The 15,511-nt window shown below is 32.2% G+C and overlaps 2 protein-coding genes across 2 annotated transcripts; one reads left to right on the top strand and one right to left on the bottom strand.

Annotated features, from left to right (window-relative positions):
- Window positions 1–43: 43 nt before the first annotated feature.
- LOC120073299 (calcium-dependent protein kinase 2-like) lies at window positions 44–4,500 on the bottom strand. Its single transcript, XM_039026051.1, has 8 exons — window positions 3,382–4,500; window positions 2,565–2,708; window positions 2,287–2,439; window positions 1,856–1,971; window positions 1,060–1,227; window positions 853–980; window positions 602–701; window positions 44–494 (listed from the first exon to the last, which is right to left on the bottom strand). Exons 1-8 carry the CDS (start codon window positions 4,154–4,156, stop codon window positions 414–416), a joined length of 1,665 nt encoding a protein of 554 aa, XP_038881979.1. The 5' UTR covers window positions 4,157–4,500; the 3' UTR covers window positions 44–413.
- Window positions 4,501–11,092: 6,592 nt separating this feature from the next.
- LOC120074535 lies at window positions 11,093–14,327 on the top strand. Its single transcript, XM_039027689.1, has 4 exons — window positions 11,093–11,125; window positions 11,872–11,942; window positions 13,504–13,690; window positions 13,901–14,327. The coding sequence occupies exons 3-4, from the start codon at window positions 13,559–13,561 to the stop codon at window positions 14,162–14,164; spliced, it is 396 nt and encodes a 131-aa protein (XP_038883617.1). The 5' UTR covers window positions 11,093–11,125; window positions 11,872–11,942; window positions 13,504–13,558; the 3' UTR covers window positions 14,165–14,327.
- Window positions 14,328–15,511: the final 1,184 nt, after the last annotated feature.

Here is a 15,511-nt window from a genome sequence, read left to right as displayed (position 1 = left end):
TAATGTTTCTGTTGAAACTACTCTTCAAGAATGTATCAAGTAGTTGATCAGATCAAGCAGTTCTTTTTAATTTTATGTCAAACAGATATCAATTTCTTCTAAACAATAGTTTAACAATCAAACAGAACTGAAAAATGACAGGAATGAAAACTATTAGCTTGCTGTTGCAAGATTCTTCGGTTAGGTAACAGCTGAAAGACAAAAAGACAGGCTACATATACACAATACTCACCTCTATTTCTCAGGGAAGTACTAATCTCAAGCCAAGGCAGCAAAGGAAAAAGGGAAAAAATTGACAAGTTTTTGATGTCTGAATTTAAGAGCCTGGCAATCAGTCAGATCGATCCCGGCAGAGTCGAATCTGTTGGCAACTCATTCACATATACACACCGCTTTGAAGTTTGAATTTGCTTCTAAGAAATTAAGAGTTTTCCTGGTTGTGTTGTTCCACTTCTCATCATTGCGCAGAACTCCTGGTAGTTGATTCTACCATCCTATGCCAAGCAAAAAATAGTGAGTTGAAAATCAATATACCCACAAGAAAAGCTTATTTTTGGCCTTTGATTAAGGAGCTTGAAATTTTAAAACATGAACAACTTACATTATCTGTGTCAACCTCAGAGATAATTTCCCTGATGCTGGCTTCATCACCCATGCCATAATCCTTCATAGCAGTTTCCAGTTCATCTTTTGTAATGAAACTATTATCACAACCAATAGTAAAGCTCAGTCATGTGAAGGCATATATATTACAGGTCATTGCAAATTATTGAAGTTCTTCAACGTTATTTTCTTGCATGAACTTGAATTACAGATTTGGATCAAGTTAGGATCAGGAAGTTCCTGACTTACCCACTACTATCCTTGTCAAAAAACTGAAAAGCTTTGTGTAAGTGTTCATCTCTCTCTAGTCTGTGCCTATGCATGGTTGCAGAGATAAACTCAATGTAATCGATCGATCCATTTCCATCCACATCAGCCTGAAAAGTTTGCACCTTGCTATCAGAGAGTTCTTAAGCAAAAACCAATTAACAGCATTGGGGGAAAGTATTTACTTACAGCTTCCATTAGTTGTTTCACTTCAGCCTCTGAGAGCCGTGAACCAAGCCGAGCTAAACCTGTCTTCAACTCTTCATAGGTGATTGTGCCACTATTGTCAGTATCTATGTTTGCAAACATAGCTTTAAGGCCTTTGATTTCTTCTTCAGATAAGTTTTCCGCAATGACCTACGATGTATATAAGAGGGGCTCGATGTATAAGAGGGGCTCAAATATAAGAATTGAGAAGAAGGAAAATAGAAAAGAAACATTGTATGAACGACAAAAAGTTCACATAGAGGCAAAGAACAAGGCCTCCTTCTAATGCCAATGGAGATTTCGATAGGTGGTTACAAAAACTTTACAAGTTGAACAAACATTTCGATACACTTAAATGAAAAGGGAAGCAACAAAGTCTGTTTGGAATGACTTTCTAACTACTTAAAATATTTATTGTTACTTCAAAACACATTTTTAAGGACTTAGTAATCACTCCATACAGACCCTTAATTTGTTTAGAGTATTTACTTGAAGTGTGGTCAATATTTAAACCCACTAAAGTAACATCGTCATTATCAAATGTGCTCAGGAATGGTGTCCTTAGCCCATAGAGACGGAACATATACATCAAATATCTTAATGTTCTCAATATGCACAAAAGAAATGCAGTGTGGTGTACATCAATTGTATTCTATTGAAGGAATTGACCTTTTGTTCACGCAGATCCTAGAAAGCAAGACAACATTACATTTCTTCTGCAACTAAGATAGATATTATCAAACAATAAACGGGAGCCTGATAACAGTTTATAAATTACCTTCAAAGCAAGCTTCTTAAGCTTATTCATTGCCCTGAATTGCTTCATTCTAGACAGAACTGCGTTGTCTATTGGTTTGTCTGATGCTTCTCCACCTTCTATGATCCATGGATGTTCTAGATGAAAACTTCAGGTGTCAGCCCCCACACAACTAATATCATTAGCCTAGATAATTAAAAGATACAAAATTCCCAAATTCCGAATGTGATAACTATGGAAGACTGCAAAGAGAAAAATGGCAATCACTTTGGTCCCCTCTTCCTGTTTGTAAATAATAATAGGCCAAATAGGACACAAATTAAGAAAAAAAAAGAAACTTCGACATATAACAGAAGTATATTTTCTGGCATCAGCATTGTAGAAAACCAAGAGTGCCAAATGTGAAACCGAAAATTTTTCTAATACACACATACATAAGGATTGGTTGATACCTAGAACTTGAGCAGGAGTAATTCTCTTCCTCGGATCCTGTGTCAGCATTTTCCTCACAAGATCTTTAGCGCTTTCAGATATTGTTGGCCATGGTGCACTAGCAAAATCAATATCTCCTTGCAGTATGGCATCAAATATTCCTTTCTCATTTTCTGCCATTTTAAATTTATAAAGGCAAATGAACACATTTTCCTTTCGCAGTTTTACAAACTGAAACTATAATATAATAGAATGTGAATTTTTTTTTTAAAAAAAAAATTATTGTGGCAAACTTTACCTGCCCAGAATGGAGGCACACCACTGAGAAGGATGTACAAAATAACTCCTGCACTCCAAACATCAATTTCCTTCCCATAATTTCGCCTCAACACTTCAGGAGCAACATAGTAAGCACTGCCAACTATGTCACGGTACACTTTACCTGAGATTAGTTACAAAACACATTCATTAGCAGTTTAGCACATGGATCATCACTAAGTTATCATAGAGTTTTCATTTCTTCAAGTGGCATAAGAGAGTAGGATATTAATAGAAGCTCATTCACATACACAATAAAAAAGAGTGATAGAAAATGGGCAAGAATAGAATGAAATTTACAAACTGGTTCCATTAAGAGATGCCAAATCATTGATTTTGACAGGCCATACATCTATGCCCAAAGTATCAGCCAAATTCTACAAAATAGTAGACACAATCCCAATCTAAATCACCATTATCTATATTAATCATCATTTTCTGATCTCTGGTTTGCCCCAGGGTCAGGGAGAAAGGGACACATGATGATCAAATTACCTAAAATGCACGGCAGATTGATAACCTTTTAACTTTTGAAGCATGCCCTATGAAAGGTACAAATTGCTGAAATGTAGTGATAATCAAAATTCTCATATCACATGGAGACCACTTGAGCCATAATGGCATCGGAATAATTTCACTACTTAACGTGTGAATTCAATTGCATCAACTGAATCCATTTGGAGTATATATTCCAGATATGAAAGCGTACTTATGGATTCTAAGCAAGTAGAAAAAGTTAGCTTTTAGTTCAGAAACTACATCAATCCAAGAGGGTAAAAGAAAACAAAAAGATGAACCTTCTTCAATGAAAACAGACAGTCCAAAATCAGTAGCTTTTAGCATTGCTCCCTCTTTCTTGCTAGCCAACAAGAAATTTTCAGGCTTCAGATCACGGTGCATAACCCCCATAAAATGGCATATTTGAACAACATTCACAATAGCACGACAAATTTCAGCAGCAGCCTTCTCAGAGTATTGACCCTTGGCAATAATCCTATCAAAAAGCTCCCCACCAGCACAAAGTTCCATCACCAAATGAACCGAATATCTATCCTCATAAGCACCTTTGAACTCAACAATGTTTGGCTGTCCAGAAAGATGCTGCAGAATCAGAATTTCCCTCTTCATATCATCCTTGTCATTCTTACTAATAAGTTTCCGTTTGAGTATAGATTTGCAAGCATAAGTTTGGCCAGTGGAATTCTCAGTACACAAATAGGTAATACCAAATTGACCTCTACCCAATTCTTTTCCAAGAGTATAGTACTTTTTAATATCATCATAAGGCCTACCCAAAATGGTTTCTGGGTAATTTTGGGCTGTTCTAGGAGTAGCAACCGCAGGCTTTGGGAAAGCAGAAACTGACGGCAGATGCTCCCCCGTTGGTGGTGGCTGAGGCTGATTTCTATTAGATGGGATTTGGGTTTGAGGGGCTGATACCTTGTGAGGAGTTGGTACAGTGGACTGAGGTTGGTAAGATTGATATGGACCTCTGGTTGCAATCCCTGTCGCTGAATCAAACCCATTAATTCCTGATGATGGAGGCTTTTGCGTGCTGCTACAGCAACCCATAATCTAATCAGTAAGTGTCAATGCGGAGAGGGATATTTTCAGTAAAAAAAAGACCCAAATGGGGATTGGATTTCTGGGAATGTTAAAGAACAAATCTGACGCTCCGGGAAAAAGGGATTTTAGAAGCTCAGAAGAACAAGAACACGAAAAAGGGTATTCAAGAAATTTGGTTTTTGTGAGACGAAAGAGGGATGAAAATTCAAAGTCTGAAAGAAAACAAAAACCCAAAGATTGGGCAAAAAATTGCTCAGTAATGTGGCCAACCAGTACTCTCCCTGTTTGTCCCTTGACTTAAAAGCTAGTTTTAGTCAACTCAACATTTCTTGAGAATTGCACCGGAAGCTGCGCACAATTTTTCTTTTTTTCTTTTTTTTTCTTTTTTTTTCTTTTAACATTCTTATTTGATTTAATTTTAAGAAAACTTAATTTTAATTAATTTATTTTTTTCTTTGGTAGGTTTCAGCTTTAAATTTCATCCATAAGTATATATGAAAAGCAATTGGGTTTATCAGCAACCAAAAAAAAAAAAAAAAAAAAAAAAAAAAAACTATTGGGTTTTGGATTTAAAGTGAAGCAAAATGTATGGAGAGGAAAAAGAATACATCTTATGTGAATGAGGAAAAATAATGTACACCAAAATACATCACTCTCATACAATTGTGAAAACTGAAGTAACAGAAAGTGGATCTTTATTAAAAAGAATTATACAAAATGCAATGATAAATGTTCCTAAAAAGTACATTACAGAGAAGAAAATGTTTATAAGAAAGAAATCGATTTGTCATAAAGGAATATAAGTTAAACTTAAAAGTATTCTTTTTTAGGGGAAAAAATACAAGAATACTTATGTATTATAGTGGACAATATTTTGATAAAACTGACTAATTGGACTAATGAACAATATTTTTTGTATCCATGAAACCAGCCCATTGGAATAGCAATCTTCTTTTCTTCTTCAATCACCTTGGTCTGACTGGTTTTCTTTGTTTGTAATAGAGGAAAAGGATGTTATTTTGTAGTGTTTGTTTTGTTGTGTGGTTCTTACAAAAATATGAGAGTTAAAGTATATCGTAGAGTTGTTAATTATGTTGTATGGTTAGTAATATCATAAAAATCAGAAAATATAGAATCTGGTATATTGAAGAGAATCTGAGCCCAACGACTTTCCGTTGTCTCCTTTAAGACAATTTTACTCACTTTAGTACCGGAGTTTCTTGAGTAATTGTTTCACATGATATAACAGACTTCATTCACAAGATCCAATAAACTATACTTTATGAAAATAAACCATACTTTAACAACTTTATAAAAAGGGAGAAAGTTTTAATAGGATAAAAGTGATTATGAAAAAGTTCTAAAAGGTAATTTGAAGAAGAGACATATTTAGACTATTCGTGCCTATTCGAATGGTCGTATCTCTACCTCAAGTTTGTTATTTTCAAAAGAACATATTCATTCATAAAACAATGTCATTCTATACGAAAGGTCACTACCATTTATTCTAACAATCCCCCCTGTAAGTTGGCAATTCAAGATAAAAGAAAGAAAAAAAAAACGTTTGGTATTTCCCATTAAAGAATCTGCATTGAGATAAGTAATAAACACTTTGAACTTTCCCTAGTAAACATCAATTGAGTTTACTTAGCTGATCAGTGTACTTGATGCCTTGAATTGTTAGCCATTCTAAAGTAAACTAAGGCAATGGAGGTCACACAGTTTCTCATTATAACAAAGTTTGTTCTCATAATTGTGTTAATTTTGACCTTGAATACCGCATGGTCTCATGAGTGTTTTAGAGAAATCGCCTTAAAATTCTCATAGAAACGGCCCCTTCACACTCACATAGGTGATTCCTATAAAGAACATCATATATGCTCTTTTCATAAATAATAATTATTTAACAACTTATAGAAATCACTAAAAGCACAATGCTTACCCTAAAACTACCTTGCAGTGTCTCATCATCCTTAGAATGGGTAAGAAAAAAAATTCAACGCAGTGCTCACTAAATTATCCAGAGGTCGGTTTGCCCGTTGAACCTAGATCTTGGGATCTCCAGTTAACTAGGTTGGGTTGTCTCTCTAGTTAACTTTTTAAAATTAATGGCTTTAATCTCATTTTTCTTGATGAACTTTCAACAACTATCTAGTTAGGCCTTTTACAAGTGGATCCGCAATATTATCTTTTGACCTTACAAAGTCAATTGTGATAATTTCACTAGAAAGCAGTTGTCTAATTATATTATGTCTTTGTCATATATGTCGAGACATATTATTATTCACTAAAGAGGTATAGGTTGTATTTACTTTAGGAATACTATGTAAACATTTTGTAGCCAACTCAAACATGTCCGAACCTCTTTTTAAATTATTATCCAATATTCTAAAACTTGGATTATCAATGGGGAATAGTAACTTTTTCCTAATATCCCCACAATAAAATAAAACTTTCAAAAGGTTTTCAACTTTTTCATAAATCCCAAGGAATTTTCTATGTTTTCGTATATAAAATTCTATACAAAACATAATTGACCTTCAAACGGCGAGACATATTTACCGGATAAGTCTTATCACGGTTTTGGAATCAATCATTTTATAGATCAGAAAATTTTTAACCATAAATATCATTATTATGACATTTTTTGTCTTACATATATTATTTTTCTCTAATGATTGCCAATGATTTTCACCAAATCCATCATTATAAATATTATATAGTGTGTTATTTAGTCTGTTCAAATTGTAGTTCATGCACAACTATTTTGCATGTTTCTATGCCTCGAGTACAAGCAACTTTTCTTTGTTTGCTTTGCCTTCAACATTACAATAGCATTTTTAAAAAAATTGCCATATTCCAAGTTGTAGAGGAGAATGAAATTTCTGCATGTCATCATTTGTAATCGTGTAGTTAAATTTCTCATAATTTTCCTCAATGATTTCCACCAAAATATGATACAACAATTTTGTATCATTGATGATATTTATGTGAGACCGATCACAATAGATTTGTAAGAAAAAAAAAAGTGAAGAACTTTAGTAAACAATTTCTCACAAAATAAAATCGATAAAACAATAAAATAAACTTGGAGACATTATTCATCATGCTTGAAACTTAAGATAACATGTAAACATTTTGTTTATACCTTGAAATATTGCATTATGCAATTCTGCATAATTTACGTGCACATTATACACATCATGCATAAAACTTAAAATGTCACAAGAGAACATTGTGTTTGATATTCATTATGATGCATAATAGTAAAAACATACCAAAATAAGTCAATGAAAAAATAATAACAAAAAGAGTGCAATACTCATTGCTTAAATCACTATTCTCATACATATAATTGTATGAACACAAAATTAGTGCCGAACATCAAATAATAATCCATTGCATATATGTCAAATAGTGAACTTATGCCAAAATATATGTGCCAATTTTTGTTTTTAATAATAGATGCTTGGTTTTGTTCTTTAGTATGCATTGTTCTGTAAGCCACTATTTTAAAAAAAAAAAAAAAAAAACCCAAACGGGAAATTTGCATTACACAATAATAACGAAACGATTGTCTACAAAGTCTATAGAATGAGATAAAGTGAGAAAAAAATTGAAACAAAACAGAAAACAAAAAGTAGAAAATTGTAGTAATATCATAAAAAATTAGAAAATATAAATCCTGGTATACTGAAGAGAATTTGAGTCCAACGACTTCACGTTGTCTCCTTAAGACAATTTTATTCACTCAAGTGTCTGAGTTTCTTGAGTAATTGTCTCCTAAGATAGAATGGATTAACTTTCTTATGGAAGCACACCTCATCCACAAGATCCAACGAATTATACTTTGTGGAAATAAACCAAACTTCAATGACTTTATAAGAAGGGAGAAAGTTTTAATAGGATAAAAGTGATTATGAAAAAGTTCTAAAAGACAATTTGAAGAAGAGGAATATTTATAGACTATTCGTGGTCATTCGAATAGTCGTGTTTCTTCTTCAAGTTGGTTATTTTCAAAAGGACAGCATTCATAAAACAATGCAACTCTATACGAAAGGTCACTACTATTTATTCCAACAAATTATATAAATAATAGAATTTGTCTACATTAAGGGCATTAGAATACGTAGAAAATTATATATATTTTCATTTATTGAGTTCACATCTCAAATCGAGCATTGAGAATTTGGGAAAGTATGTGTGTAGTTGAATGGTAGGAACAAAAAGTTAAGAAAAACAACAACAATAATAATAGTAGCAATCTTCTCTTCTTCTTCAATCACCTTATACTTTAAAAATGTTCATTTTAGTCATTGTACTCTCAATTTTAGTTCATTTTGATCTTTGAAAAGTAAAAATTAAGGAACCAAAACGACAACTTTTTAAAAATATAAAAAACTAGAATGAACCAAAATTAAAAATACAAGGATTAAAATAAATATTTTTAAAGTATAAGGATCAAAATGAACTAAATTAGTACATGTGTATCACTATTAGACTTACGACATAAAGATACGTTGATCCACATTTTAGATTTTTCACATACATTAGTTTTGATGGAGTTATAATTGTATCATATTTGCAAATATATCTAGTTTAGATTAGATTTGCTATAATTTTGAGTTAATTTGCATATATCTGATTGCCCCCATTTTTTTTTGTACTTTTCTCAAAATTAGAATGATCAAAATTTGACCCTAAATTTAAGCATATTTGCTTGAGGTCCCTTCACCTCAAGGGATGAGAATAAAAAAAGTTGTATTGAATATATGATGATGGGAAGGCGTGTGGATGCATTTCTGGATAATGGATTGAATGGACTCATTGGCATTGCCTAAGGATATGAAAATCCCACTGCCGTGCTGGCGGGGTCCAATTTTTATTTTATTTTTCTTTATTTATATGTCCTTTTCCACTCAATAAAATTGTGGTCGTGGCGGGCTCCAATTAAGTTTTTTATATAACAAACCAAAAAAATCACAGCTTTCTTCACCTCAAAGTATGCAAATTGCAATATCACTTTCTTACGCCAAGCAATCTACTTCAACAACTTTCTTTCAAACTTATATCACCTATTTACTTCAATAATTTATGCTCCATTTTATAATCATATACTTCTTTTTTTTTTTTTTTTAATTCTTTTGTTAATAAACCTCTGCTCGATAATTTCTGTTTTACTATTTATATGATAATTTCATTATTTTATCTGATGTGACATCCGTTCTAAATTTTTTAGAGGAGAGGAAAATTTAGCTTACAAAAGAGGAAACCTACACACTAATATGGTATTTCCACATACAAGCTCTGATGCTTAAGTAAAAGAGCGTGGAAGCTAGAGAATTTGAAAGTATGATTCAAGTTATCTCATATAAAGTTATAATGATATATTTATAGAGAAAATTGACCTATGATATTCGTCAGAGTTTTGGAATTAGATGGATTAGACATTCTAAGCCCAATCCTTGTTTGGGGCAAAGATTTAGGAAGCCTTGGCTTCTTACATCTTTACCCACGGGTTTGAATAGTAAATACTATTCAAACCTATGAGTCACTTTTTTTTTTCCTAATTTAATCTAGAAAGTACATTGGCCAACCTCAGTTGGAATATATGCCCTAAAGCCTCGTAATTTTATGTTAGTTGAATCAATGGTTGATTAGTTTTATGAAACCTATGCAATGATCCATTAAACTAAGATCCAAAGTTATCTCGTATAACTTAAACATGTATGTATAAACATACAGATAAATAATGTTTAAGTGATAACCTAAACGGTCTGTAATAGATGGATAAGGTTGGGTACTTTATCCTGCTGACACTACAAATAGGACCTGTTTTATAGTTATTATAATTGTTGTTAAGTGTTACAAATAATATGATCTTGATCATTCATGTGGAGACATGTGAGCAGGGGTATTCTTTACAAAGAGTTTGTATAAGACCAGACCACGAAATGAATAGTACTTCTATATAACACCATTGTTAACTTACATTTCACCAGGATGACCATAGGCGACTTGACTTGAATCCTGAATGAGTTGTGAATTCTTGCCTATGAAAGTGGTCCTTTGATTTACATGGGTGAGAGTGGCTAGTTTCACAGACTCAATATGACCATTTTGAGGATTTGTTTGATTAGGGAACTGGGACTCAAGAAGAAATTCATTCATTCTTTATAGTTAGAGAAAGTAGAGAAATCGCTCCCTTAAGGGCTAATTCCAAGACTTGAATAATGTGGCGGCGCCACACCCTCTTCTAGCCCAAGAGGGGTTACGTTGTAGTTGAACTATAATTTATTGTTCATTAGAGGGGTCAGTGGTACTTAAGGAGTTAGATGTAACTACAGGGACAAAATGATAATTTTGGTTTTGCTGTACTTACAAGCAATTTGTGAACGGTCGATGTACTGTTGATTGGTTATATCCAATGGACACTAAAATATATTTGTAGTGCAAAGAATGCAGTTGTTAGTATTTAATGGAGTGACCGATAATTAATGGAAGTTGATTGATTTAACCAAAGAGTTTGATTAATTAATCGAGTAACATCAACCTATAGGTCCATAAAATTCCCTCGTTAGCTCATTTGGGATAAGTGAGAATTGAATTAATTTGAATTGTTCAAATTAATAAAGGGAATTGATTATATAGGATATAATTACGAGATATAATATAATATATATGATACATTATGATATAAAGATTTAGGGGGAGTTGCATAAATAATTATTTTATAATAAATATTAGAGTTTATATAAAAAGATAAAAGTAATTGCAAATATAGATTTTTTATATTAAAAATTTAAGCCCAGAAAAAGGAAAAGACAAAAATGGACATGGCCCATTTTGAAAAGCACGGTTTGGTCCACCTTCTTTCGAGCTCTATAATTGGGGAAAACACTTCTAACTCTTCATCTTCTTTTGCTCCAACAGTGTCGTCTTCTTCCCCTTCAATTTCGCTCCAAACTTCAAAAGGTACGTTCCACTTCTTCGTTTCTTCATTTCTTCTTCTTCCTTTCTTCATCTCTTCATCACTAATAACAAAACTTTGAAAACGTAGGGCTTCATTCTTCTTCCATTTACAGTTTATATAAGAAGATAAATAGTTATTTCAAATTAGGGCTACATGCATTATCCATCTTTTTTAGGTATTTCATTCACTGTTTTATTATACATTTTGGTCACAGTGTAGTCATCATAGACTGATAGTCATAAAAAAGTTGATTATGTGAAGTTTATTTGTGATATTTGTTTATAGTTGTTGATATGCTGATTGTGATTTGTTGATTTTTCGGTGAATATGTTGATAGTTTATTGTTGACTGTGTTTGATTTCTAATTATGTGAAGTTTATTGTACTGTGTTTGATTGTGATTTATTTATGTTTCAGTGAATATTATGCTAATTTAGTTATTTATTAGTGTTAGAAGTTATCATTGATGCTTCAGTGAATATGTTGACAGTTCATTGATAGTTTGTTGATGGATTTATCTATGTTTCCTGTACTGTGATTTGATGATTGTTTATTTATAGGAATAGTATCTATCACTATTATTGCTATTAGTGATACTTTTTTTATTGCTATCACTAATAGCATCTATCACTGATAGTATCACTAGAGTATAATATTAGGAGAATGTAATTGATAGTATCTTTAAATGATATCTTTAATAGGCTGCTATCAATGATATGAATGTAATGGTTCCACATGTTTGTTTTTAGGATAAATGGAGAAAGGAAATAAAAAATCGTTGGAAGGATCAAAATCTGGAAAAAAGTACAAGAAGATCAAGGTCCACAATCTAATAATATTTTATAAATTTATATAGATTTGTGGTTGTTTTTTTTCTTATATTTAAGTTGTTGTTATATATATAGGAAAATGTATTAATTGTTCCAGAAAATGAATGGACAAACCCGTTGAAAGTCAGCTCCTTCATAAGTTTAGAAGTCCTATCTAACATAGAAAAATTAGATAAGCCATCACTCCAACTATTTAGGGAATGTTTTTTTGGGCACTTTTTAGATATGAAAATGAAAAGGGTGCTCAACCAACTCATAGAAGGCAATGCACAACTACCAAACAAAATATCTTGACCTTTAATTTAGAAGGACATATTTCAGGATTCTGTCTCAAGGATTTTTGTTTAGTAATAGGTTTAAATTGTGAGATTACCCTATAGATGGTATCTATAGTGAACAAGAATCGATGGACAACACAATTAGGAACTTCTTTTTCAAGATAAATACGAAAATTATAAGGAGAGAGCTCCAACCTACTTTTAATTTGTTAGGTTCTTATGTCAATATACCTATTCATATAAAGGTTAAACTTGCACACTTATATTTTCTAGAAAGCTTTCTAATTCCTACACAAAGACATAACAAAGTAAGTTGGAAGCATCTAAAAATGTTGGATGATGATGAAAAGCTTAGATCTTATCCATGGGGCAGGGTTTCCTTTGAACTAACTATAGAGTTTTTTAAGAAGGCTATTATTAATAAGTCATCTCCATTTTCCTCCAAGTATACTGGACTTTTGAAATTATATCAAGATTATCCAACCCCACTATTGGATTTGCACGAAAAATAAAAAGCGATGGACCTCATCAACAACAATATTTTCAAAGCCATTGGTGTAAGTCTTTTATCACTGTTATTTCCTTTATTTATATATATTATTAGCACGTTATCAAATGATAGAAACTATAATTGATGTTTAAGCTTTTATGACATAGAAGATACCACTGATTTTAAGTTATCAGTGATAGCTTCTATCACTCATTTCAAACTATTGTGATATCTTATATCATTGATAGCATATTATTATAGATAGAAGCAATCAGTGATAGCTTAAAATCACTGATTATTTCTATAAACATGTTGTATCACTAACATCTTTATTAAACTTTTAGTTTACCGTTGTTTTATTGGTTCCAACTGAACAAGAATTACAATCAAACTATTACGACTATTTTGTGGAGCTGGAAACAAGGGAGATGGATATTGAAAAAGAAAAAGAAGGAAAACAAATGTCAACTGGGAGAAAAATTACATCATTATAAGAAGAAATTGATGAATTAAAAAGAGGACAAGAAGATATTAAGAAGGACATCAATGAAAAGCACAAGGAGATTCTTGATATATTGAGCCACATAAAAGAAGTTGTCAGTGATAAACTTCCATAAAAAGAAGAAGATGGTGAAAAGCAATCTCAAGAATCTCTTGAGAAGAACAAAGCACCATCTTCTAGTTTGGAGCTTTTAGATGCAAGTTTGGAAGTTTTAGAGGTAAAATTTGTGATTGTCTTTTTCTGTAAAGAAGTACAATAACATAAATGATATATGCATGTAGGCTGAAGTTGAAACTACTAAGGGCAAGGAGACTCAAGAAAAGGGTGTTCAAGAGAATGAACAGCAAAAACAATTGCAAGATGAAGAGAAAGATCTCGAAGATGAAGAGGAAGATCAAGAAGAAAAAAAAGGATAAAGATAAAGAAGAGGAAGAGAATGTAGATAAAGAAGATATGACAAAAAAGAAGGTAAGTATTGATTGAGTGATGTTTTTAAGTATAAGATTAGCATGCTATTAATAATATCTGAAAACATTGATAATCAACTATCAGCGATAACACGCTATCACTGATAGTTTGTTATCAGTCATTGTATAAATAATAGGAAGCTTTATTTACTTGACTGATACTGATAGCATATTGATAGATGTCATGTTATATTTGATTCAATGATTTCAGGTTATTGAAAAGACTCTTAAAAAGAGTCCAAAAAAATATCGACTAAAGGTTGTGGTCGAAAATATGGAGGACAACAAGAGACGAAAAAGGCAAGCAAAACCAACCAAGAAAATTTTGGAAAACGCAAAAAACAAAAACAAGACAAAAAGAAGGTATCTCCAAATGTGTCTACCAAGGTGTCTCCAAGCAAAGCTACAAGGCATTCTCCAAGGTGGAATGACGACACTTCAAGTTTTGATCTCAAAATATCACAACTTTGATTGACAACAGATAGACTTGTTTATTGACAATAGATAGACTTTTGCTTGACAATGATGGTTGCTTCTTTCTTTCTTTCTTTCTTTTTTTTTTTTTTTTTTTTTTTTTTTGACAATAGATAGGCTTCTGTGATAATTAGACAATGATTGTTATGCTTTTGGAAATTAGATTGTTATTTTACAAGATCAGTGATAGTTAGATTGGAAATTATTTTGGAATCAATATGAATCCTTCAGAAATGTGATTGATATAGTTGCAACTTTCAATTTATTTTAGTGTTCTTCAACAGGTTGTTGGGTTGTTCAAACTTTAAACACGGCTGCACAACTTCTATCATTGATAGTATAGTATCAGTAATAGACATGCTATCAGTGATAGAATCTATCATTGATGGATTTTATACAAAAATGCTTATCTTTTAGTATAGTTATTTCTTTGTTTGATGATTTTAAATTCATTGTATTACTTGCTGACAGAAGCTATTACAGATAGCTTGATATCATTTCTTTCAATTCCTGTGGCTAACGGAAAACAAAAGCTTCATAAACAAAAGCATCATATTGTGAAGCATCATATTGACTAAAGAATAGATATATCAACAACAAAGTCTGTTCCACTGACAAAACATTAGTAACAAGGTCTCTGATATATTTATGACAAACATCAATAACAAATTGTCTCACTATCTAATAGATAAATTGATGACAACAAGCAACAACTACAATCTAATGGATAACTTGGTGAAAAACATCAGCCGTCTCACTATCATTGATAAATTAATGACAAACATCAATTACAAAACAAGCTTTTGTTGAGATTGGTGTCGTAATTCTCCCGGAGTCTCGTAGTTTGTAAATTGTACACATTGTTATGAAAAAATAAGAGTTATTTTATTTTGCATTTACTCATATCCAATAAACAAAGCTCCATGGTTATTTTATGTAAACTTAAACATGTATATGAGATATACAAGTGAATCATGCCTTAAGTGATAACCTAAAAGGGTCTGTAGTATAAGGATTAAGGAGGGATACTTGATCCTGGTGACACTACGGATACGACCCGCTTTGTAGAGGTATACAAGTGTTGTGAACTACTACAGATGGTTGATCTTGACCATTCATGTGGAGACATGTGAGCGGGGGTGCCCTATACAAAGAGTTTGTATAAGACCGGACCATGAGAGGATCCGTCTCTTTATATAACGTCATTGATACTTGAAACTTACAACTCAACTAAACAACCATGGGTGAAATGATCTTAATCTTGAGTGTTTTGAGAACTCCTGCCTTTGAGGGTGGTCCTTTGATTAATATGGGTGAGAGTGGCTAGATTGCCAATTCAACATGCCTA

This window comes from Benincasa hispida, chromosome 3, assembly GCF_009727055.1.
Source record: "Benincasa hispida cultivar B227 chromosome 3, ASM972705v1, whole genome shotgun sequence".
NCBI lineage: Eukaryota > Viridiplantae > Streptophyta > Magnoliopsida > Cucurbitales > Cucurbitaceae > Benincasa > Benincasa hispida.
Note: the sequence above shows the minus strand (reverse complement) of the source record. Positions and strands in the feature narration are given on the sequence as shown.

Bases quoted from the DNA above. Each gene is read 5' to 3' on its own strand.
- LOC120073299 (XM_039026051.1), bottom strand. From the start codon at position 4,156: ATGGGTTGCTGTAGCAGCACGCAAAAGCCTCCATCATCAGGAATTAAT. The intron at 2,709-3,381 runs GTTCATCTTTTT...AACTAATCTCAG, and splicing joins GTCTGTTTTCATTGAAGAAG to GTAAAGTGTACCGTGACATA. The intron at 2,440-2,564 runs GTAAAGTTTGCC...TTAAAATGGCAG, and splicing joins TGTGCCTCCATTCTGGGCAG to AAAATGAGAAAGGAATATTT.
- LOC120074535 (XM_039027689.1), top strand. From the start codon at position 13,559: ATGAACAGCAAAAACAATTGCAAGATGAAGAGAAAGATCTCGAAGATG. The intron at 13,691-13,900 runs GTAAGTATTGAT...CAATGATTTCAG, and splicing joins AAGATATGACAAAAAAGAAG to GTTATTGAAAAGACTCTTAA.